The sequence below is a fragment of the Haliotis asinina genome, chromosome 8, assembly GCF_037392515.1.
Source record: "Haliotis asinina isolate JCU_RB_2024 chromosome 8, JCU_Hal_asi_v2, whole genome shotgun sequence".
Taxonomy (NCBI): Eukaryota; Metazoa; Mollusca; class Gastropoda; order Lepetellida; family Haliotidae; genus Haliotis; species Haliotis asinina.
The window spans coordinates 10,085,574-10,112,955 of record NC_090287.1 but is presented as its reverse complement, the minus strand read 5'-3'; the positions used below and the strand labels follow the sequence as shown (position 1 = coordinate 10,112,955).

At 38.6% G+C, this 27,382-nt stretch overlaps 1 protein-coding gene across 2 annotated transcripts in view; it reads right to left on the bottom strand.

Moving 5' to 3' along the window:
- Nucleotides 1-5,830: 5,830 nt before the first annotated feature.
- Nucleotides 5,831-27,382, bottom strand: part of LOC137293727 (YLP motif-containing protein 1-like) — a 47,501-nt gene continuing 25,949 nt past the window's right edge. For both annotated transcript variants that reach the window (XM_067824438.1, XM_067824439.1), the window contains exons 14-22: nt 27,131-27,250; nt 26,350-26,526; nt 25,596-25,679; nt 25,299-25,382; nt 23,833-23,973; nt 15,912-15,960; nt 15,245-15,360; nt 14,608-14,764; nt 5,831-7,557 (exon numbers count right to left, since the gene is read on the bottom strand). In XM_067824438.1, the coding sequence (XP_067680539.1) occupies nt 14,618-14,764; nt 15,245-15,360; nt 15,912-15,960; nt 23,833-23,973; nt 25,299-25,382; nt 25,596-25,679; nt 26,350-26,526; nt 27,131-27,250 (918 nt within the window). In that variant the 3' untranslated portion in view covers nt 5,831-7,557; nt 14,608-14,617. The remainder of the gene's footprint in view (nt 7,558-14,607; nt 14,765-15,244; nt 15,361-15,911; nt 15,961-23,832; nt 23,974-25,298; nt 25,383-25,595; nt 25,680-26,349; nt 26,527-27,130; nt 27,251-27,382) is intronic.

The following is a 27,382-nucleotide window of genomic DNA, read 5'->3' as shown; positions in this document are numbered from 1 at the left end:
GCGGAGTGATACACTGCGGAATGATCCAACTGTGCTGACTTTCAGTGTTAAGATAAGCATTCCATCTTCAAACAGGCATCAAAAAGAATGGATAAATCTGTACGACAAGTGTTCATTAGTATTTAGACTCTGCGACGCGAAGTATTTCGATTCCATTGATGTCATTCTGTCTTTCAAGAATCCAGCAGTTCTGAGAACGTGTTGAACGGGTTGACGGAACGTCACTCATCTGACGGCATCGAGCAACTCGCTAAACGTTGCGTGTTGTAAACAAAGACCTGTTATTTACAGCGTAGGCAGCAGGATCACTTGATTCGCTTGAGAATTAATTATAGGTGTCAGATTTTATTTACATGCAATCCGCCCACTCCCACACAAATAGCTATGTGATCTGGAGCTTGGCTACCAAGCATTATCAAAGCCCCACTTTGTGGAACTGTTAATTGGAAAGGAAGAGGGGATTGTGACACGTGTAAATAATTAATCAGTAGAATATCAAGTGCTTGTCCATGGTGATAGGGTCGTATAACCACCAGTCAAGTAGACAAGTGATAAAAAATGAAACAGTCACAACGCTGATACAAGGTGAACTAGTTTACATAGAGTTTGGGGACAATCATACTTGGTCCGAATCATTAGATATGAAGCATATAAAATGTTATAACAACAATGGTTGGTCCCTACAACGCATTCACCCTCCACAGTTCCATGTTTGTTTGCTTGGGTTTCTTTTTTTTTCTTTTTTTTAAAGCATACAAAACCGCAAGCACATGCACGCAACGTTTGTAACATGTATGCACATATGCAGTATAGTTATTAGATTTGGCAGTATGAAGAAAGAGCAGTTATTATTTGAACAGAACGTTCGGTTGCAGTTCTGTTCTGATATGACGTCCTCAGCAAATGCACGCAATGCAGGAGGAATTGAATACATTCGAAAAAAGAACAGTCTCTTTTTTGCATACTACCAGAAATGCCATTTTTAACTTTCCCATTTCTGATCTCCAGAATAATTTGTTCTCCTCTTTTCAGTTGAAACAGCAAATACTAGCTCAGTTGATTCTTTTTATTGTTAACGAAATGGCAAGTGCAAACATCTAAAAACTAACATTCTATATATTTCTTCTCTGAACAAGAAACATGTAAAGGAAGCAAGCGAGGTAATATATCTGAACAACAAGCAGCTCAGCGAGGCTTTCTTAGATCTCCGACATATAGACAGGAAGGAATGAGCCCACGATGTGAGAAACAATCCTGCGATTTATAAACCTGTCTTCTTCCATCTAGACACTTCCCCTCTCGCCATGTGATTCCCTTCAAGACAACACTCACAGGAAACAATTCTAAACTCCATCAAACTTCTCTTTAACACTGTGCCAATCAGCTCTCAAATACTCTCAGTGAGTGTTATGGGTTTCGGCCAATGAGCTCCACACATAAACAAAATGGCTGACGGTTTACTTTACCATTGTCGTTATGACCATTTCCTCGCCGCCAGGCTAAACATGTGGCAAAATTAGCTGGGATTCGGTGTCGATATCACTCTCATTATCTGGAATTGTATTGCCTGCCATCAAGTCGCAGTTCAAGTTAGTGGGGCTATTTTCTTGAGTAGTTGATATCTATATAATCTTATTTCCTCAAGTATCGGCAGAAATTGAACGTGGCATGACGTCACTTCCCGTGGCACGAAGTTCAGAGTAATGAGCAGAATAAACATCCCTTCAACATTGTCAAATGAAGGCTAATTCTACAAATGTAATACTTCACGCTTTTGACCGACAAGAATCATAAACAATACAAGTATTGAGCATGTATAATGTTACAGAAAGCATTGACAAACGCGGAAATACAACCTTCTCGATGGTGGGACTGGGTGCACAGCTTTCTGGGAGATTTGATAAAACTGACGGCGCTACTGACTTCGAACAAATTCGATAAACGAAGTGAGCACGTTGATCTTTCCGTTGAAACGAACACAAATCAGTTCCTATGAATAAACAGAACTTGCCCAGCTGGGTCATACAAAAAAGTGCCACAAGGCTCTGGTCAAATAGAAATTCTGTAAACAATTTTAAGTCTCAACTCCACTGGTTGTGTAGTTTGACCCGGGTAGAAACCTGCTTTAAAATCACCGTAAGTGGGATCAATCGTCTTCTGGAAGTAGCATGACAGACACAGCGCCACAACAAAATTCACTTGAGTTTCAGTCAGTGCGTGTTTTTATACTTTATTTAAATCACAACCCCACAATACTGTATTAAAAATCACCAGCAACTCTGTATAGCGAGATGAAACTACAGTGGCTTCTGTCATATCCGGACTCTACTCTCAGAGTCACCCAAAAATTGTTTTAAATTTATGCACCTCGATTTGAAACCGAGTTCCTGTATGTAGTTCATAACTGAGTTAGTATCAGTTCACTTGTAACACGTTGTGTTTTTGCCAACAGTAGTCAAACGGTGAGTTATATTATCAACTATCTGTCAACATTCACCGGAGGTCAATCAAACAAAGGTCTTAATCTCTAGATTGTTAGAACCGGTGCAACAATCGACCAACTGTTTGTCCATCGTAAATGAATATGCAGACCACCCACGTGTTCACTTTGTGAGCATGAAGGCAAACATAGACGGTCGGTTACAGTGTGCTCAATGTTGAGTTCAGCCACTTCGGTGTGGTTATGACGTCTCCCCAGTGCTGAAGTTGTCGTAGATCAACGTAGTGAGGTTGGGTTAGTGTGGCGCAGCACCAACTGTACATCTAGGTGCGTGTTTGTCGGTCTGGGGACTTGGTTAAGTATTAACACGTGACGCAGGACATGAATCATCTTTAACATGTGCAGTACAATCGCCTTATAATATATCTGTGCATGTTGCACATTGGAACCGCGGATATGAAGTCTTTCACACACCCCAGTGCATATATTTTAAAAAAACTAATCCTCATTTCGCTCTCAGCTCTCACTCTACTCCAACTCAGTTCTCAACAACACACGAACATTCATCAAGCACCACAAACGTTTTATGTTAGTAGGATTGTTGCTGTACATGAAAACCAAATTCAGCTATTAAAAAGGGCATCTGTAACACATTTTACACTGATAAAAACAAAAAACTGAAACACAAAACAAATTTGGTAAGATTTTACTTGAAGAACACACACAATTGTGAATATCAGTGGCGTAAAGTATGTATGCATGTATGAATCAGATTGTCACAAAGGTTGATGGTTGTAGTTGCATGAACAACCACTGGCCACTACATTACCTAGTGTAATTAACCTCTCATTGCACGTTGAACATCTGCCAGTCTCCTCCTCCTACAATCAAGTGTCGAATTATCAGCATCTGAATCCTCGTGAAATAACAGCGTCAGTTCCTGCAGACACTTAACACAAGGGTCTCTAGCTCGAACTTGGCGTCCAAGATGGAGAACGGCGAGGTCTAACATTGTCATCAATGAGCTGGACGAACGGCAAGTGGACGTCATCAGAATGTGGCACCAGAATATCCAGTACTTCCTGTTCGTAACGCTGAGCATTCAGTGTCCACTAGACAATACGATGTGCATCGATGTGGTCATGTGAAACGCAACCCCACACCATCACTGAGATATTCTCCTTGTGACATTCCTCGTAAAGATGTCTTCGTACGCGGTAAAGGCCATGGGTAATGTGCAAAAGATTTTCATGAGACCAATGAACCCAACCGTAGCATCGAAGTGACGACAGGAGATTCCTGTCATGCACCGTAACTGTTTCATGCACCACCGTGTATATTCTGAAAGTCCTTGTCATATTAAAAAACGGTTCATCTATTTAATTAGTTGGAGAAATAAACTGCAATTCAAGCAGTTATAGAACTCCCAATGTGGCACCTTCTCAGCATGAGAACAAAAATTCGCTGCGTAGCTTGAGAAAGATGTACGTGATTTGTATGTACACTTCAGTATGCTAGATTATGACATCCTGTTGGGACGGTATGTTTAATTACCCTTGAATACAGGTTGCGCTTAATTAATGTATATATCGATGTTTTCGTTTGCAATGGTGGTTCTACCAGAGCAGGGGTAGTCTTCCAATTTTCTCCCATGCTGATTTTCCTTCACTCAAAATGAAATTCTCGCATAATCTCACTTCTACATAACCGGTAAGCAGCTTGGTGCATGCTTTGGTGATTGACTCTGTAGTGTTAAACAATTGAAAGCTGCCCTGTAGGCAGTTTGTCATCTTCAATGAGGACTAGACATATTCAAGACTTAAGGTATCTGGGCGTTGAACTTAAGGAACTGTGACAGATGACTCAACAAACACAAGCACAACTTAATGAAAGTCACATGTAAAAATAAGCTAAAAGTTAAAAGCCCGGAGCTTTCTGATTTCAGAACTGATATTGGTAATACCCCCAAAGCAGAGGTTTGCGACCCTTCGAGACGGGCTGCAACATTCAAACTCAAGAAAAACATTTCAAGTAAAACTCCGCTTTGGTAATGAGAAATCATAAGACTTAATTATGAGTAAACTCACTGGTGTCCGTATTTGCAACGGCCAGTGAAAAGGGTGAGGAACGCAGTCACTTTTTCACTTTAAAGCACACATCAGCAATTAGTGTACGTTAGGACTGAAAATTAACATTTATCAGCGACAGTCCTGGTAAATAGCGAGACTGTAGTGACGACACGCGCGTCCTCGTTTGAGCGATTCAGTCACGGGTTCGGAAAGAGGTGAAAAGTCTGTAAACACATAACAAGGAATTTGGCTTGACTGACATTTCGCGTTTGCCGCATCGTAACCAATTATTCCAACTAGGGACAATATCAAATAGTAGTAGTACCAAGGTATTGAGGATGAAGATAAGTAGCGGTCGATACATAAACCCGTATCTATTTCTCGCATCATCAGATATTACTATGTATGTAGACCACAGGATCAAAAACTACTTTACCTCATGAAGACTCTTGCATATCTTCACAACTTATTTGTGAACTGTTTTCAACAAGATGTTACGTTTTGTTGTAAATTGCTGATCAAGCGTTCCTAAAAGTGTTAGAATAAAAGCTCACTGAACAAACTGCTTGTTAAAGCCAAATTCAAAACTGTGTGACGGATCTGAGATTTCCCACGCGTGGTGTCCAGCAGTATCTACATAATATAGCATTCTCCATATACTATTGCATTTGCTGTTGATCGACCGGAATATTTCACATACTTGTGTTATTTGTTCGACACTATATCTTTTAAACCTCCAAACTTCTTACAACTTACAACTGAAAACAGCTTGTTTAGACCAAAATGAAAAGTGAACACAAAACGTGCGCAGGTTGTCCTTTCCAAACGACCCATGGATAATTTCCGCGAAGGTGCAAGGTATTTCGGAACAACACCCCCCCCCCCCCCCCCCTCCCCCTTAACTGTCGCAAAAACCCGCATGGTGACAAAAGATATACACACACAGAATGCACAGCTCCCTAAATCATCAGACAAGATCAAACGGGACAGTGCAATGAATTTCAACTGTCCCAAGTATTCACTGACCAGAGTTATAATTCCCCTGAAGTCAGGACAGGAAAAAGGGTGTCCTAATAGATTGGATCACTAACGCTGAGCTGCAATTGCAATCCACGAAGCATATTATAAGAGCCCTTCTACCAATGAGCTTCTATTCAGACTACGCGACCTGACTCTTACATAGATTCTGCTTGCACACAATCGAGTTTCATCTTTCATACATTTGTCTGGATGGCAATATGAGGCAAATGCAATACTTACACAAGTGAATGTTGGACAGGTCCTCGGCTGATCCTGAAACTTCATCATCAACACAACTACAGTTGTTTCAAGGCATGTTTATTGACCAGACAAATGACAACAGTTTGGCGGTGAATTTGCATGACAAACATGAAAATGACACAAGTTAAAACAAGCTTTAACAAATTCCTTATGCTTACATGTCAAGATCTCTAGCTAATGTAATCACTACAAGATGACTCACAAATATTACCTCATTTAACTGCTGCATCAATCGTCAATATATATACATATATACATATGTGGTGACTTTGAAATACTGTACTTCAAAACACTGACAGACAGTACCATATTTGAGCACATTTACACTTACATAATGAAATCTGTTTATTCAAACATCATGTACTGGGGTAGTAAATACCAGCCGCTTCCAGTACTATCACTGTTAAGAACATGGAAAATGGCTTCACAAACTGCGTCCTTCTGAACTTGGAACTTCCTGTTGATGATGTCCTGTTTGAGTCCGTCAAGAAATGCTTGATATTTATCTTGTGAAGGCACATCACCTACACTTAATTTTTATCTTAAATTAAAACAGTAAAGAAATAATAAAACAGATGCATTCGTGTGACACAATTTTTATGTTTACTCTGTTATTATTACTTTAAACATACATGTACAGCAATAATAAGGTTTCATATCTCAAATACTGATGTTCCCTCATTGGCACCAGTGTATATTGAAGACCTGACATTTAAATTACAAGCAGTATATACAAGTCCAGGCAATTCTTCAGAGTGGCCATACTTAAATCAGGACACATCCTAAAGATTAACGAATAGTAGAAACGCACAAAACAAACATATTCTTAATTAAGAATCTTTTACAGCACACAGTGAACAAAATGACTGTAAAATTGTTAAAACTGTGCTGAAGTGTTAAACTATATCTTAGCTGACAAAGATTTTACTGCAGAAGTCTAACTGCAAACCTGATTAACACACCAGGCTGACCTCTGATGACTGGTTCTTCAATTCTGCACAACGATGACCACACAGACCAGCAGCAGCAAAAGCAGCAGCAGATAAAAACAGACTACAGTACAACAACAAATCTACAAGCTTTAATAGGAAAGCAAAACTGTTCCCTTCTGGATGGTGCTAAGAACATCAGTGGGAATGTTTACATCCAAGGTGGAACAGACCATGCTCTCAGCACTTACAAAACATGCAATTATTCAAACAAAGATTAAAATTTTATTCATTTTAAAACCAGAAATGACACCTATGATCAAAAAGAACCAAGGTATTTTGTATTTCTATAAACCAATAACAAGATGGCTCATGGTAGTAAAGCTGTGGTGCCATGCATTGGGTGCAAGCTATGCTCTGCTTCCAAAGGATCTGCTTGTGGACATAAACACCTTTTCCAAATTGCAACCAGGCATCTGTACCATGTCTTTACAATTCCTCATTCGAAAACACGGATGGAGAGACTGATAGCAGAAGTGCTTGTGACTGTTCTCAGGAAGGCTGTTCCTATCCACAGTTTAACTGCCATACTGATGAAACTGTGGCTGCTTGAAGTCCTCTGCAAAGTGCCCCAGGACTACCTTGTGGCCACTCCTGCTGACTAAGCCCCATGGAGTACATCAGGTGTCCATTCTTTTCAGTATCTGTTTTTACATTCATCCAAAGATACTGTCAGGACTGTATGATGTTATTTTGTGTCAGATGTTTTGAATGACCAGTGCAGCAGAAGGGACACTCAGGTACTGTTGATTCAACAATATGCTCAGCCAAGGATACTCTGCAAAAGACATGAAGACATAGAATATTAGTGACTTACTCATTCTTTTCACTTCCTTCCTTTGAACACTGATGAATTAATCTTCTGTATCAACCATCACCTGTGACAGTAATTCAGACAACAAACACTTTTGACAACTGTAACACTGGATATTATGAATCTGGCTTGACACTGCAATGATTCTTACTATCAATCCATGACTTGTCAACCAAGTCATTGAGGCCCACCACCCAATTCCACCCAAACCGTCAATGACAATCATGGGTTGCTGTGGACAAATTATTAACTGGACACTCATGGGAGTTATGACAAAGTGCACCAAGAATATTCAGCTATAAGCTGAAGACACTGATGGTGATATGAAATGTTTCATATCAGACACTGTCATACTTCAATCATTGTACTGTCAAACCACACCTACAATATTGCATGAGATCTCTCCAATCTCTAAAGAGACCAATTAATGCTTTGTTTTATCATTGCTCTACCTCAGTTGTTAAGTTAAACAATACCTTCTTTTCTTGTATTTGTTTACAAGCATTTGGAATAAGGACAAAGACTTCTTACACAGCCTAGTGGGAACAAAGAAATCATCTATCTAAAAGATACCACAGCTAATGAAAGAAAAGAAGTAAAAGTCAAGCTTCCCTTAATAAAAATCGTAATTACATTCTCAAAAAGCTAATCTGGTGATAACTTCTAGTGTAGGCATGTGAGTGATATAGATGAACATCAAAGAGTAGGGGATACAACCAAATAGCCACAAACATCCCATGTCTTCATAATGGGTCCTCACCACTTTCTTATAATCAATTAATGTTGTGGGCAATCGTCTTGACATCTGCAGATAGAAGTATCAACTTCCACAGGATAAGCCCCCAACATCACAGGCATAGCCCCTCCACCTTTCTACTTACATATGTAAACACTAGAATGAAATATTGGACCTGTGACTTGCTGGGAAACACCAAACCCTGCAAAGAGCTTTGTAAGTAGCTGTGTGCCTATAAATTCAAGTGGTATTACTCATGAGGTCGTTTCGACAATCTGCGGCTTTGAGTTTCTGCAGGCTAGCCTTGAGAAGACCAATGGAGACTGGGATGTCAGTGGGCCCATGCTTTAGTTACAAACTCATTAATTCTTGATAAAGTGGGAAGTCTTCAACCACAGCGCCTTTTTATACCTGCACTGAATCTACAAGTGTTGTGCAAGGTGCTTGATATTGAGAATAATACCAGGAATCAACGAATGAGTTTTTCATTTTTACATCGCTTTCAGCAATATTCAAGCAATATGGGACACAAGAAATAGGCTTAACACATTTTATCCATGTGGGGAATTGAACCTAGGTCTTTGGCATGGGAATGCTTTAACCACTAGGCTACCCCATCACCCCAGTAATACCTGGAATATGTGCCTGTGAATGATGAAAATATGTTTTGGCCTGATGTGAAGACACCCTCATTACATGCAGCTGAACTGCAAGATTATAGGACCTGTCACAATGAGTGTGTGAGTGAGTGTGTGAGTGCGTGAGTGCGTGTGTGAGTGAGTGAGTGAGTGAGTGAGTGAGTGAGTGAGTGAGTTTAGTTTCATGCGTCACTCAGCAATATTCCAGTGGTCTGCAAATAATCGGTCCAGACAATCCAGAGATCAACTGGATGAGCATCAATCTGCACAACTGTAACTGATGGCATGTGTCAACCAAGTCAGTGAGCCTGACTATCCGATCCCGTTAGTCGCCTCTTAAGGCTGTCACAATGAAGGGACACTAGACTAACAACTAGTCACTGCAATGAACATATTTCACAGAAAAAACCTTAAGTTAGAAAAGATCCCAACAAATCATAATGAGAAGGAATCCTGGGACTTTCTTCATTTTCAGAAGCTGTGGGAATCTAGACTTGCCACATTTTTGAGACCTGCAGGGGTTTTCTTGAACATATTTGCTTCAGGGTCTGTATCACAGACTAAAGAAACACAAGCATCCATGATAAACCAACAGAGAATCAATCATGTTTACGCTGAGACTGGAACATATTCACTGAACAAAGCCATACACATATTTAATCATAATTATTAACATATACAAAGATTAAACCTTCACTTCAACACAATCATATCTGACATACAAATTCTAAAATTCATTGTTTTTTTCACAACATAATTACAGATGAAGGCGTAAGTACAAAAGAGCAATCAAGTTAAATGACAGGTTGTTTTAAATTGTTAAAAAGTGTGTCAGCGTTTCACGCTGTCCAGATCCAATCTACCATCAGGACAAATGTGTATGCAGCAAACCAAGTGCCCAATTAAACAATCCCCAGTGTCCTCGATACCTCTTGACTGAGTTACACTCCTCTAATTACAAGTGGAAACCCAATGGCAACCAACTTGGCCCACTCTGTTTGAAAAGATGTCTAATTTATGGAGGTCTGCACAGATTGTTTCTTCGAAAATACTCGGAGGTTTGTGAGATAGGGATGCTGTGTATATAGAAGCCATGTAGCTAGGGCTATCAAGCCATCTCACATCACATTAATGGTAATAGAGACTGATTTCAACCCAATCTGTTTAGCTTTATGTAGTGAAGGGCCAATTCCACGGTAGATCTGCAGATATCTGCCGATGACTTACTCACTCATACGTTCTACACCACATGCAAACACATTTGAAATTTTTCATTTCACAATCCTTCATTGGATGGGAAAAAATCCATTTAATTGAGAATATTATTTGGGTGGTCCACCTTGGCTCTTGGATTTATCCAATATATTAAGCGTAAAAGAGCATTCTGGTTCCCATCCATCGTCACTTGAACTAACGCAGAGCTGGCAGTGGCAGGGGAGGTAAAAATCTGAGTGAGGATAAAGCTTTGATTGTATCAGCCAGCTTGCAAATGCTTAGCTCACCTTGCAGATAGCTTCATGGACAACTCATGTAAATATGGTTCCAGGAAAATGGTGGTTTAAGAAAAGTGGCATCTCTATCAATGTTTATGTTGGGGAAGTGCAACAGGAGTAACCCCACACCAACATTTTCAAATATTGTCTCCTAAAGCATCTTTGTAGTAGATGATAGCACTGACTGTGTGATTGACAAGGAGCTATCTGCCTCCTCCGCACTCATTCCTACCCCGCACTGGGATATACAATGTGGGTGGTGTCTTCTCATGCCGACACACGTGTTTAAACACTTACATACAACAAGATAGCGACAACTTTAGAGAGGCAATTTACACTTTTAAACACTTTATGGAAATAGACACAATATGTCAAGTTTATATAAATACTGATTATCATGAGAAAATATGAGGGAAATTTCTGAATGATGTGGTCCTAGGACTCCCTTCAAATTGGTTAAACATAAACGTGGCTGCCTTATCTTGCAAGGAATCTGCATGCAGGCCATGAGAAGGCTCATTAATTGCATGCAGTGTAAACATTACAATGTGACACCAGGCATGATGTCATGTGACTTTGAAAGTTAACCTGAAAATATCCTCAAAAGTATTTCCATTTGAAAATAACCTCTTGATATCACAATGTCTGTTTACAAAAACATGAATTTAAACACTCATATTCATCCTGGGTGATTTAAACATGTTAGACAATATCTACAACAAAAATACCCCCCTACAGATTGTTTCATATTAACGTAGAAATGTATATACTGCACATTTCTATGTTATCGCTATCAAAGGTTAGTATGAACAGTGTTGTTATTGTGACGAATCATCTTGTTTTCCCTCAGTGCCAAGAGGTCACAGAAAGGCATGCTAACGATGATATACATCTCAAACTGTATTGGATCAACATGCTTGTTTAACACATGCTACAGACAGCATTGCTATCTGTATTCAAAGGTAATGGCTTCATATACCAGATAGAACACACAAACTGTGCTGAGCGGGGAATACGGGACACATAATCCGGCTGATACTGGGGTAGCAATAACAAAGAACAGTTTCATACCCACCACACCAAACTCGGTGATGTTTCACAAACTGCTCAGTCAGTGTCATGGTATCATGTTGGTGACGGTATAAACTGATGGACTTAATAAACACATCACTGAATGAGATGTTTCAGGGAATACACACTTTATAAATGGTAGTTCCCTCTCAAATGGGATGTTTTATGGAATATGCACTTAAATATGGTAGTTCACACTTAAATTGGATGCTTCAGAGAATATGCACTTAAAAATGGTAGTTCACCCATAAATGCGATGTTTCAGGGAATATGCATATAAAAATGCTAGTTCACCCTTAAATGGGACGTTTCAGGGAATATGCACTTTAAAAATGGTAGTTTACCCTTAAATAGATGTTTCAGAGAATATGCACTTTAAAAATGGCAGCTCATCCTTGAATAGGATGTTTCAGGGAATGTGCACTTTAAAGAAGGCAACTCACCCTTGAATAGAATGTTTCAGGAATATGCACTTTAAAAATAGCAACTCACCCTTGAATATGATGTTGCAGGGAATATGCACATTCAATATGGCAGCTCATCCTTAAATTGGATGTTCCAAGGAATGTGCACTTTAAATATGACAACTCACCATTAATGGGATGTTTCAGGGAATACGCACTTTAAAAATGACAACTCATCAGATTTCAGGGAATATGCACATGTCATAAGGTTCATCCATGAATGGGAGGTTTTGTTGAATTCGCACTATAAAAATGGACAAACTAATCCAAGAATGACGCAGATTTTAAGATGGTGAATGAATACAGTTCGCTTCCTTTAGAGGGAACTCATTAAAATCAAGAATCAGTGTCACAATGTACATGTTGAACCTCATGGGACGCAGACCAATGGACAGCAAAGTACCAAATTGGTTTGAAGGACACTGTCCACCAAACCAACTCAGCCTGGTCTCATGTATCTTCAGGTCTACCAATTGTGCCATTGTTATCTTTGGCATATTGTTTAACATGACAAAACAAAAAACATACATTATCAAATCATTGTTAGTTAAATCTCATCCACAAAAGAGGTCTTCACAAAACACTTTTGTTAAATATTTATGATGAAATCACCACTTTCATACCCGGAATCCCCAGGCAGAGAGTCCAAGATAGTCTGTATCCATAAACAGAATACCTACACCAGCAGGTAGAGCCCAGAACCAGGTTGAAACTAACTAACTTCTCTGCTGGATGTGGAGACCGAGACAGGACAATGCCCCTGTCAGTTCAACTATAACCATTCACTTGAGAATGGTTCACAAACTATAGATCTAAAGTCTGTAAATTGTGATCAACTGTGCACACAACATACATGCACGCACACGCATCAAAACAAAGATAAATATATAAAAAAAAACAAAAGGAGAAAGTAACAGAGGATAAAGAGAAAGAGAGGTACCATTTTGCTGTTAAAAGCCTATGAACATCATGATTAACTTTTAAGAATAAAATCAAGTTAAAACACTGTGAAAAATTGGTTAAGAAAATATTCTTGCCAGTACAACAAAGCTTTTTAAAAAACAACATCGGTTCTGCCACAAAACCCTCTGGAGCAAGTTATCTGTGCACGTCTTGAAGACCTCTTATACAATTGACCATTAGCCTTGTTAGATATGGGGGAAAAAGTTGGGCTCCGATTGCATGCAAATAGCCCTTGATAGCATCAGCTGAGAGTATGTGTGAAACACAAGCTGTTGATACACACCGCCTTTAGAGATACACACAGTCATACAGATAATTCCATGTTAGTTTATCAACACTCACAATTATTATGTTGGCAGTTTCACTCTGAAACTTGGAATTGGTTACAGCTTTAATGAGGAGATATGCTTGTTCATTGGAGAGTCGTGTCACTCACTGAAAACAATTTGCTATTTCAGTCTCTAAACATAAAATATGACTCATGTAGATGAGAGCAATATCAACATGAGCATAAGACATACAAGGTATGTGTTAAGGCCGTGAACTGTTAAACTGTATGTTACAAATGTTAGGATGAATGATGTCATAATTTGTGGTCATGCTAACTGGTGTTAGCTTGAGCTTGATTAGTCCATGTGAAGTTTGGTTAAAACCACAGTCAACTGGGATTTTGGTGTGTATCCATATATGTTATGCTTATAAGAGAGTATGGTTTTACGCTGCTCTTAGCAATATTCCAGCAATATCACTGCAGGGGACACCAGAAACTGGCTTCACACACTGTACTCATGTGGAAAATCGAACAGGGTCTTCTGCATGACGAGCAGACACTTTAACCACTAGGCTACCCAACAACCCAAAGCAGATACAAAGGTCACAAGACTGTGTAATATGTGTAAATATAGTAAGATCCTGGTCCCATCATGGAAATGACATTATTTTCACCTGACCTCTTCATGATCCTGATTTTACTGGCCTTTCTATAAGCTGCGTGTCCCAACGAAACATCACCATGCCCCAGTCTCCCTGTCCTTGTCCTCATGATCTCAGCTTTTCTATCAACCCACCATCATTTCATAATCCCTACCTCATTGCCCAATATTTCCGCAAACTTCGTCCTGACCCTCACGATCATTCAGTCACTTGTCCAGTATCTAGTATTTCAAATAAATAATATAACCAAAATATTTCAAAGTATGTTAAGGTGCTACGAATATCTAGGTCCAAATCTTATTTTACCCTGACCTCACTATCATGTGGTCACCCAAGATCATTGTTATAATAAATTAAATCAAACAAACACAAACTCACATCAAACTAACATCTACTCCAGTCCCAAAGCTGACAGAAAGGAAGGACATGTTCCTTCAGTTATCAGTGGAGGAGTAACATCAACATAGGGCCCACTGACCATGCCTCATAGAAGACATGAAAGAGGACCAATACATTTATCATGGGCCTTTTCTTCTCATGTGAATGCTTTATCATCTGCTATGATGAACTCCAGCTTTGACACAGATAGTCCCGAAATGTCTCTGCAACTTGTACACTTCCTGGGAATTTCATGTAAAGTGTGCTAGTTCAATATTCAACAAGGAAGGATGTCATTTGGTGGAGGTCAATGTTGAAAAAAAAGACAGGGTAGCTACCTTTAATAGTTTAAAAATATTTTGTTTGATTCAGTGCTCTGTGAGCGAAGTCATCATCTGTGATTCTCTCCCAGTCTCTCTGTGTCTGTCCTACGATAAACCCAATCTCGCGTCTTCGACTCTGATGCTGTCGTTCTTCTATATCGGCCCACCGAACCTATAATGGCAGAAAAAGTTGATCATTGACATCAACAAACAATACCACAACAAACTTATACTGAAAGTAATCTGATGAGGACACCAAGGTGATAATTCTCAACCAAATTATTGGAGACTCTCATTTAGGTATAATCTCCCATTTATATAACTTGTATAATTTGAAAATAAGGAATAATCACTGGGAACAATATTTTCTATGCTGTATATTTTTCCAGTACCTAATATTATGAATAAATAATGTAACTAAAATATTTCAAAGTCTGTTATGGCCCAATGAACTGGGTCCACATTATTGGTAAGCCCTTAAGAGTTACCTCCCTTTACAGCACATCACCTACAACTTAGCTGAGACATTGGTGCAATATTGAAATGCTCCTTTCCAAACTTACAATCAAGAACAGGGAAAAAGTTAATATAAATATCAATATTTCTGGCAGGTTAAGTGAGAGAGCAGAGTTTTCTCAGAAGAACCACTCACTCTCTTTCTCCCTGGTTCAGACATACGATTAAAATAACCCAGTTGTAGATAGTCGTCAAGGCTCTGAGGAGATGGACTCCTCTTCCTTTTGTTGAGACGGAGACCATCAAGTTTGTCTGAAACACATCATTGTCAGTGCGTGTGTGTCTGGTCTATATTATCATACACGTAGAAGTGAGATGATTTTTTACATCCCTTTCAAAAGTTTCATGAAAATTCAACTTGAGGTTAAACAGCATAAGGACCATACTTACGTGACTTGGGGTTAAACAGAGTAAGGACCAAACTTATGTGACTTGGGGTTAAACAGAGTAAGGACCATACTCAGATGTCTTGGTGTAAAAAACAGACAAAGGATAATGTTCAGGTGTCGGGGAATTCAAGCGTCCAAAATTTATACCATGGTCTGTCACAGTTCAACAGACTAAACAGCATACCTGCCTTTTCCCTGGTTCCACAGACTAAAGAACACACATACATACATACATACATACATACTCAGGTGTTCAGAGTCTTGGAGTTCAATGATGACCGTGACAACTTTCCCAAAGATTGTCGGTACTAACCATCTTCTACACACCTTTTTGATGCTGCATGGCTCACAGTTAGGAGAGTGTACTGATGAATGGCTGCGATAAAAATATTCCTGACTGCTGATAGCACTCACCTAGCTGTTCCTCTGATGCTTCAATCTCCCATTTAGATTTCTGATAGACCTGGAGAACAGACGGAAGGTGGACATAGGTTAGCTAGAGATCCTCACACTGCCAGAGAGGGTAGAGGCACCAACACGTTCAGAGAGAACTATTGGCCACGTCTGGGTCAACCATGTGAACTCTAACACAGCAACTACATATTATCTTGTCTTAGAACCCACATTCAATCTCCATGGTATCTGAAAATGAGATCATCTTTTCCTACCTCTATCATGAATAAGGATATGCTATTTTGTCTTTTACCTCCCCGTGGAGTCTGTTTGGGCAGATAATGGTTATGTTATCTTTTAGGCCATATGTAATGTATCTGAGAACTGAAATGGAATAAAAAAAACACTAAAAACAAAGAAAAAAATGATAATGGTTAATAATCATACATTTTTCTACATCTTCAAAAAGGTCTTTGAACTTAGCTGATCAGGTCTAACATATCTTGCAGGGTACGACATTTGATCATATCATATTTTCCGGGTTGAATAAACAGAAAAGAAATTTTAAGTGACTAAACAAATCATATGGAAACAAGTATGGATTAAAAAGTGGAATGAGCTAAAACATCCACTGAACAATATTATATCACTTTCCTGGCACTTGTCGAACCCACAGGGAACACGGCATGTAGACATGTAACATGGAAGACTGTTCGATCATTCAAATGAAAGGTTAGGTCTGAGTGTGCTGTAGGTAGCCTCATGCAATGTGTCCAGAATGGCAGGAAAGTGAAATGTTACCATATCCTAATAATAATACATAATAATTACGAATCCATGTAAATAAGATCTGTGGAGAATCCAACTTGACTTCATTGAGTTTGGAATACTGTATACCAATTAAAGCTGAAGCAGGTATGTTCAACTTATGAGATATATCTGTTATAACACATACAGGTATGTGCTGACAGTCAACTGTGGTCCTTATAAGATCTTCTTTTAGATCACTAAAACAAAGATATTTCTATCTTTGTTGACTATAAGTCATCCTAAATAATTCTCTTTTAATTATAGTGGTCAAGCACCAGTTTAAAGCCAATTCCTGTACATCTTAAAATCAAGAGACCACCATTGTACAGACCAAGCATTAAATACTTTGCAGGCAACCTGTTGGTTGATGGTGTCAGCAACAATTCCTGACATCAGGGCAGGTTGACTGACTTTGACCTTGACTTAATGAAGGTCACTGACCTTGACCACATGCTCTACTTTTTAACACTTCAGAATAAGTTGATGGTGACCTATACAGTCTGGAAATCCCCACACAGGACAAACCCCTGACATATTATATGTCATATTTGGTTTGGGTAAAAGGGAGATAATACTACATGCCTTATGGGTTGATCTAAGAGATGTATGCATCACTATAGTGAAACTCTCATAAACCAGACTCCTTTAGTTTGGAGCACCTTGTTTAAGAAAAATGTATACAAGCAGAAGTCTTTGATAGTACAGACATCTTCATATAAAGAATGTCACATTATTGTGTCATGCCAATAGGGAATTATTGTGTCATGACAATGGGGAAGTATTGTGTCATGACAATGGGGAATAATGATGGCATGACAATGGAACTGGCAGGACAGTGTCAAGTCATAGTGTCACAATAATGGGTAATCATGACATGACAATAGGCAGATACTGTGTCGTAACAAAAGGGGAAAATGGTGTCATGACAACGTTTTATACATAGTATCATGACAGGGGTGTCAGTTAACACATTTCACAACCAAATTACACAAGGTCCTTTTGCCAGAAACTAAATCCTAGTGACCATAAGAGAACTTATAGACTTTTCAATGTTTCAGTGAATTTAATGTTCATGATGCTATCTGTTCTTATGTTGGTTAAGCTCAAGCATGATGCTCTAGTCTCTTCACTGTGATCAAGTCTCTCATCAGAGTGAGTTATATTGACTCCTAGTTTTCACACTACAAGACTAAACTGACCCTCACATGGCTGTTACCATGGCGACAGCAAGTCTTTCATTAGCTTTGATGTATATATACATTATTCAATCAATATACAAGATGAATATGAAATTAGACAAAACATAGTCAATCTTTCTCTATGAATTCTCGTAGAAGTAAGAACATGCATCTGAAACAAACAGGTCATTGTAAAGACAAAGGCCTTAAATAGAAATATTAGTCACAAACACAACACAGAAATACAACAAATATTATTGAAACAGCTCTAGGCAAAGGACAAGCTCCGAGACTTTCATGCAGTGTACAGAAATCTCCTGGTTATTATAGGTCATCAAATATGGGTCAAACCAAGTCAGTACTTGACTCCACAGTGGTAATACCTTCTTCCAAACACATCACTTTATGTGTTGATTACAAAGAAAACAGACTTAGTACATTCATAATTAATAGTTTTTAAATGTAAATTTTTCTTAACATAACTATATGATGAATGCCAGCCGTATGGTACTCGCATACAACCACCTGTTTCGTGTGATCGACCACTGTCTGTTGTTATAATATCCCAATATGCAGAAATCTACCAGGTGAGGATGATGATGGTTTCCTGGCAGCTTCATAAAAGTTGTTTATGAATCCACTGTCAAGTCTACCATGTTTCCATGTATGTGTTCACATGTATGTGTTCACATGGCAACATATTGATGTTATATTTCCCTGTATGTGTTCACATGGCAACATATTGATGTTATATTTCCCTGTATGTGTAAACATGGCAACATATTAATCTATTGTCAACAATGTTTCAGTGAAGTTTCCACATTTAATAACCGACAGTGACATCACTCTATTGTTCTCAGGGGACACTTTTTTCATAAATGTGGAACAAATCTGATACAATTTCCTCTATACAATGTTCCTCTGACCCAAGCATTACTTTACTAACTTCCCTCTGAACTTTGAATTATTCCTTGTTTTGAAGATTGATATGACTTTACAGTGCCATAACTGAATACAATCGTAAAATATGATATTTTTTAAAACTTTCAACACAAAGTGCCACCACCAGTTTCGAACACATAACGCTTTGCTTACTGGTTTGGAGATTTTATCCATTAGACTATGAAGGATTGCTGTGAAGAATGAGTTTTTTGGTATGAACTGTGTGTTTCTTACGAGACGGGTAGTATGGGAAGTGCATGGTTAGTGCTTTCGAAGCACCTGCACAGCGCATGAAAGGTGAGGTGTCAGCTGGCAGTCTCATGCCAGTTGATGTCATCAGTGAATACCAAATATTGAAATTATGTCTTAAGTATATCTTTGGTCGGTTTATAAGTTGGATATAGCATGACCCGAGGGCATTATTCAAAAGTAAGCCCTTGGCGCTTAGGAAGCAGGCTTAGTTCTCAAATGTGCCCTTATCAATATCATGTTACATCATACACTTCTTCATCAACAATGTTTCAGTTGTAATTCTCACATAGTTCAACAGCGTATCACCTTATCAAAGATGCTTTCCAAGCACAAAACAGTCAAGTTTGGAATGGTGTTGATAATGACTACATGAAAGTCACGTGTTATTAGCCTTGAGATGACAAGGTTACAGATTATGTACAGTATGGCTGATGATACTGTATGTGGTTATGTGAAAGACAGACTTGATCCCAGACGCTTCCATCATTATATTTGAAAACATGATATATATATCAGGAAAGTCTCTAATTGGGAAGGACATTTTGTCACTTATTAACTAAGTCTTTGACCCTATAGTTACACACTGTGTGAGTATTCTTAGCAAGGAGGAAAGGTATTTTTACGTGCCACTGAGTATTAACATGGGAAAGTATTTCAACTTTAAGATGAACTTAACTTTGAAGCTGAATAAAGCATTAGATTCTCAATCTTTAACTTCAAAACAGTACCATCATTTTGATCATAAATATCACTGTACCGTATTGCAACAAAATCCAGATGTTTCTCGCGGTAACACGTTTCACGATATCGCGGACTTGCTTCAACTGCTGGGAAACCAATGGCCCCCATGAATAGTGTTGTTAAAACCACAAACAAATCATGTCAGAAATCCAATATCAACAAATCTGTGCTAATTAGTACAAGTTGTGCATGTACAGAGTTTTTACACAATCTAGTAAGAAAAAATGTTTACTGTATATCTGGACTTAAAATTCAATGTAATTTAAGTTTTCATTCAGTATTGTCTGTATTAATTATGGCACAAATAATGAGTGAAGTGATAAGAAGATCACACCAGCTCAAAGGTATCAACAGCAGTCACAATCAGATAAAGACTACTGACTCAAACAAATGAATCTTACTTGTCAGAACATGGCTATATGTATCGCAAATGCATTTCTTGACTCATTTAAAGGTCACATGCAACGTAAAACACAACTTTCCAGATTTTGATACATTTTGGTATGCACTCACCAAAACACATCCCCAAAATGCCAATTCAACCTATAAAGTTGAGAAAAAAAAAGCGCGATGAAACAAAAGCCCGCGAAATTGGTGTTCAAACAATTAATTAATTCTCCCCCAGTGCTGGGAGAAAAAGATGGTTTCAACAGCTATGCTGTGCTGTGCTGATAATGCATGAGCAGTGAATAGGTTTGTGGAGTGGGAAATAGTAAGCCTGCTCAGCATATGAGGTCATGAGCAGTACTCTACTCTAGTCTTGGTTGTGTACACAAACAAGAAAATAATCTACTCGTTACATAACCAAAAGAACATGTTGATTGTGATAAGCAGACTGTCACAGAGAAAACTCAATGTCTGGTTAACTGACACCTATATGTCTTCCTGCCTGTCTGCAAATGACAATATGCAATGCACAACTTCAATCACTAACCACATGCATTAACACCAATCGGGCCCATAAGCTATAAACAAAGAGCCCACTCAGTGTATCAGCAAAAGAACCTGTGCCCAATGAAAAGGCTTTGTTACACTTGAGTGCACACCCACCGGCTCTGACTGGGTTCGGTATCGCGGCTGCTTCATTTCAAAGGTGGTAAACCCAGGTACAAAATATTGCACTTCTGATTTGCGATTATATGGTTATAATATTGTTTATTTGTTTTTTCTTAACCATCAATGCATTTTATACATCATGAAAAAGTGATAACTGTGTTTTAATAATATTTGATTTTGGGTTGCATGTGACCTGTAGTGTAATACTGGTTGTAGTTTGAGCAGAATATATCAACACACTTTATTTGAGAAATGGAAAGACACAGGAAACCTCAGGTTGCTAAACTGGTTCATAAAAGATAAATATACTCGGCAATACACCAAAGTGTTACATTTGTGTGTTTTTAATATATACACTAAAACAACTAGATAAAACAACACAAATTAACAATAAATCATTCATGGTGAAATAATGGTTTCAGATATTATTTACACCAATCCCATATAAATGTTTTTATGCTACAATATTGGGTACTTTTCTTAACTGAATCACTGATCGATATGGCAGAAAGCATGTCTTCAGATTATTCTATCAGCAAATTCTATTTCCGTATTTTTAATTCTATAGGTTTATAAGCCAATTGCACATGGTGTTCCTTTTCTCTAAATTATAGAATATTGCCTAATATGAAAAAAATGCAGTTTAGTTGGCTTACAATGTTTTATCACAAAATTCGCACTTCTTACTGACTGTGAAATATTACATTTGTTCACGTACAGCAATACATCATAATTATGATGGTGCACAAGGTACACATACAAGTGTGCATCTTACACACAAATAAGCAAGTGAGTCTAGTTTTATGTCCCTTCCTGCAATATTCAATATTCATATCACAGCAGGGAAACCAGAAATGGGCTTCACACATTGCATCCATGCACAGAATCAAACCTGGGTCTACTTTGTGATGAGTGAACGCTTTAACCATTAGTCTACCCAACTACCACAGCTTACACAAGAAAACAGGTCATCATCCATCCTGCATTATATGTTAGGAATAATACATATTAAGGCAGGAGGTTTGAGGGTGGGTTGGGGGTGTTTCTGAAAATACTAAATATGGAGGATATGGATATAAATTCCTGAAAGACACAACAATAAGTACTTTGTATGGATGAGCACAGTCGTGTGACATGATGGTAAATCAACATCATTGATGATGGCATTTAAGTGCAATGTTTGTCAATCTATATTCAATACATGTAAGAAAACTATTGTTCAAGCGGGGTGGATAATTTACTTTTTGATGGGCCATTTTATTTATATATTATGCATGAACTGCAATATTTTGTCCTATGTTATACAGGGATGGCAACAGGGAAATTGGTTTTCAGCTGAAAACTTATACTGTGTCATCAAATGGGGGTTCAGATGATTCACAAAATAGATCAGTTTACAAAAAAAAATGGCCAAAATCCAGAGGTTCATGGTAAATTGCCATCCTTGGTTATACATATAGGGGCATATGCACTCACTCTGGCTTCCTGTTTATACAATAAATGACTTATTATGCCTTACGACTTGCCTGTAATTGATAATTGAAAATTAAAGACAGGCAGCTTCCATACAGATAACACTCTTGCCCTATATGGAATGTAAATGATTGCTCCGTACACCAAAAACAGTCACACGTGTTGTTCTTGGCATTTGCCGGAGTAGTTTCAGTCACAAGCTGTGGGTGGGATATTCAGAAAGAATGCTCCAAGGGACATAACTCTATGGAGTTTGCTTGGAATAAAGTCGGCTGGAAGCAGGAGTGAGAGTCAAGCTAATGCAATATTGCTTTGATTCATTCAAACTTTTTAATTCAACACAGCAATCTAAAGACATAATTCTCTTGGGAATACATTATATAGTAGTTTTCCTGAGGGCTGATAGTATTACTGAAAGAAATGCATAATTATTTTTCTAGAGAAGCAAAGTGACACATTGTGCCTTGAAAATCAACCACTTAAATGCAACTCTGATAAGTGACAGAAAACAAGATGTTACTTGTCCTGTAAGTACAGGCATGGCAAGTGACAGTTGATGCCTTATTATAGGACTAGTGTATCAACACTTAAGTTCATTGCACCAGGTGCTGCATTATCTAAAGGAACATCCATGCCACTGAATATGATTATAGTAATACATGGTCTCCAACTCTAACCAACTCCGCCACCTCTTGCTTTACTAGTATCTATTTTTTGTGTACTTACCATGATGGTGCAATATCTTCATCGTGTAAAAAATATTCGGTTCGCGTCAACATGTATTGGTGTATTGTCATAAATTTGTATTTTTCAAAACACAGGAAATGTTATAAACAGGACTCACACACAATACTGGGCAGCTGTGTGATATTTGTTATAGTGTGAAGTATATTAGTTTATTCAAGTAACCATGAATAACTCACAAAATTATTGAAACATTAGATTATGTAAATCCCCATGTAAGCCATGTCACACTGAGGAATAGACCATACCACTATTGTATGTTTATGGCTGGTGCAAGTAAGGTAAGAAAATGATGTGTGTCATATAGATCAATATCCACACTTGAAACTGAATTTAATCAAAAATCTTTATTATATCAAAAGCTGGTTGTTCAATTATTGTTCATTTCTAATGTTATAGTGAATGGTGCATTTTGCATTTTGCAAACTTGTGAATGATATGTGGTAACACCACATTGTGTAATTTGATTTATTTTAAAACTTTTTAGGTATAGGGTTAAATGATTTGTTTCCATTTTCTTTTTATCATATATATGATATCAGTTTAGTTTAAAATAACCTGGTATAGTAACTCTAGAGTTCAGATTTGACATTGTCCAACTGATGAGGACACAAGACAAAAGAAAGGAATTGTCAAGCACCTACCTTAAGTGATACCAGTGACTGAAAGGTAAGGTCTTCAAAGTCACGCAGCACATGTACAATACAACATAAGGAATCTCTGTGAATGTCAGCCTGCCTACTTACCCCACCAAAGCCATGGAGCTCCACGTCAACATCATCATCATCATCATTCTTTTGTTTCCTGTCTGATTTCCCTTTCTTCCCAGCAGATTTGCTGTCCTTGTTTTCAGGACTGTCTGCTACTGGGAGATCCTCCATCTCAACCTGGTGATGTCAAACAATTACAGTCTTAAGAATAACAAGGTCATCAATATGCACCGCCCCACGGGTCCTGTTTAGTAACTCCACCAATACATTCATGTCCTGAAAACACATTCCAAATTTGGTTTCCCTATCTATGATAGTTCCTGCGATTATCTGTCCCCATCAGTTCGGACGGACAGAGCTCAAACCTAATACGGCAGGGGACAATAATAAATCCTCTACACAAGTCAGTTAGGATTATAGGGTGGTTTTCTGACCTTTCCAGGTAATCATAAATATATAATGACTGGGTATACTTTTTATGGCACTTGTACCATAACTAACATGTTAAGTTTCCATAGTGCTCACACAAACATGGCCACAAATATAGTGTGTTTGGCTCAAAAGCGGACTGATGAATTGCAATCTAACTCAAAAACTAATAAACATAACATAATCAATGAAATGCTGATCGTATTAAAAACATCACACCAACTCTGTATTGTTTTTGCAGAATTTTGGACCTAAAAATAAGAAAGTTGTTTAACAAACTATCATTAAAATACTGACACCGTTCACCGTTGTTACGAGGGAGGAGTGCAGAGAAAGGGACAGCCTAGTATTCGAGAAGCATGTGCACAGGTGCTGACAATGTTTTTGATTCATTTAGCCTGTGCTGTGCTGTCTCCATCCCTTCTCACAGAACTGGCTGTCTCTTTCTCTGCACTTCCCCCTTGTAAATGAGTGAATTTAGTTTTACGCCGCACTCAGCAATATTGCAGCTATATGGTGGCGAACTGTAAATAATCGAGTCTGGACCAGACAATCCAGTGATTAACAACATGAGCATCAATCTGCACAATTGGGAACCGATGACATGTGTCAACCAAGTCAGAGAGCCTGAACATCCGATCCCATTAGTCGCCTTTTACAAGCACAGTCGCCTTTTATGGCAAGCATGGGTTGCTGAAGGCCTATTCTATCCCAGGACCTTCACGGGTCTCCCCCTTGTAACAAATAGTAAACAGAGTAAATATCTTTATGATAGTTTGTTAAGATTTTGCAAAAACCTCACAAAGTTGGCATGATGTTTTTATTACGATCAGTGTTTCAATGATTATGTTATGTTTACTAGTTTTTGAGTTAGATAGCAATTCATCGGTCCACTTTTGAGCCAAATGCACTATAGAGCCCTATAGAACACGAACATTGACACATGTTCACCTTCCTCCAATACCCCATCACTTACCCTACACATGTGCGTGGCCATCTGCTCACACCCACCTTACCCACACATCTAGACACATCCCCCACCCTTCACCTCACCCACCCCTCCCTAAACTGACCTCCTGTATGGAGTCTTCCTGTAGCAGCCAGCGGATGTCGAGATGGAGGAAGTGTCGGGGTGTTTCATCCCATTTCTTCTGGATCTGTTCACACAATAATCACACAACAGTCACATAATAGTCACACAAAATAGTTTAAATGCATCAGAATTTTATAATTACAAATAAAGTAAAGATAGTAAAGATATCATTCATTTGGGACATAGAATAATAATTATATAAAGAAACTCCATCATGCTCCCATAACATCCAATAATCGTTAACAATGACTGTGGCATAGGACCTGGTTGACCTTACCTTCTCTATGTCCGTCAACTTAAACTTGTGGGTGTTCCTCTTGGCACAGGTGTTCACATCAGCCTGAACGCTAGCAATATACACCTGCATCGTAAACAGGACATGAGTGAGTGGAGTTCCAACTGTAGGGTTCTTATCCGACACAGAAATGCTGATAAAAAGCATCTGAGTTTGTCACGCTCTTAAAACATATCACTTAGGAGACTGTTTGACAACAGCCAATCAAGAATCCCTGCAGTTTCTTACACTTTAAAGAGCAACCATGCTTGTCGTAAGAGGTGACTAACTGGCTCACTGACTTGGTTGACACGTCATCAGTTCCCAGATCTGATGACCCCCATCAGTGCACATCGATGCTCATGTTGTTGATCATTGGATTGTCTGGTCCAGACTCGATTATTTACAAACCGCCGCCTTATACCTGGAATATTGCTAAGTGCGGCGTAAAACTAAACTCACTCACTCACTCACTCACTCACTCACTCATTACACTTTAAAGATACACAACTCAAATCTTCAGATGTGACATATTTATGAATATATAATGAGAATCAGTGTTCTGTATCGAGGGAGGATAAAAAACATATTCCTACCAAACATGGTGTAATACATGATTATTTGTCTTCAGATAATGATGTAAAGAGTGTCCTATTTCAACCGGACAAAGTGGGCAACATCCCTAACATTCAGTGCTCTTAGCCACAATTTACCAGTCCCATACATCCCACAAAATAGACTTTGTTGTGTAGAATACCTGGAATCCCTTAGATTTGGCGTAACTCCAGAAATCTTCAAAATGTTTGACTTTCTCATTGACAGCATCAACAATGATGAAGGGGAAGAAGCCATTGTCTATTGTCTTTTTGAATGACTTGAGCAGGTTGTCTCGGTACGCACTCTCCATCTCCGCCTCGTACTCATACTCCAGCACCTACAACACCGACATCATGATACAGAACTGTGGCATAGTCTGTCAGGAACTCACAAAAATACTGCACATCATGACACAAATACTGAGCTCAAGGGACACAACTCACTGTGCATGCATACTTGGAGGTGTATATTTACATGAATACAACAGGTTAAGTTTTTAGCCAAATTTATTTGGAAAATTCTCACAGAGGTGTCACTCTTTAAGTCTCTCAAAACATATAACTGCATTTAGCAAATTCAAGCAATTATAGGCAGGAGACACTGAGTATGGGTTTCACATGTGGTACCCATAAGGGGAATCACAGAAGAAGAACTAAGTGGCTATCACTCAATGAAACGTTTACGTACAAACTGAGAGTGAGTTAATGCCACCTTGAACAGTACAACTTAACAAAATGTAGATAACAGCATAATAGTTTAATGTAGACGAGATATGACAAAAAGCACAAATGTTTGAACAAAACCAAATTTGGGGGTCAAATCCACAGCTAACAGATCCTGGATTTAGGAAGGGAAGCAACTCTGCACATCAACTGTCATCAACTACTAGAGCAAATATCAGAGCCTGTCTCTTCAATACAGTTCAGTATAATTTGAATTACCCTTCTTGTGACCATCTTCCCCGTCTCAGGGTCCTTCTCCTTCTTCTCCGCCTCCACCATGAAGTAGTCATCCAGACACAACATCCGGGGGGCACTGCCTCCATTAGCCAGCTCCTTGTCCTACACACAGATCACCATGATCACACATCATACACCATCATATACCATCATGATCACACACCATATACCACCATGATCACACATCATATACGACCATAATCACATGATCACACATCACATACCACCATGATC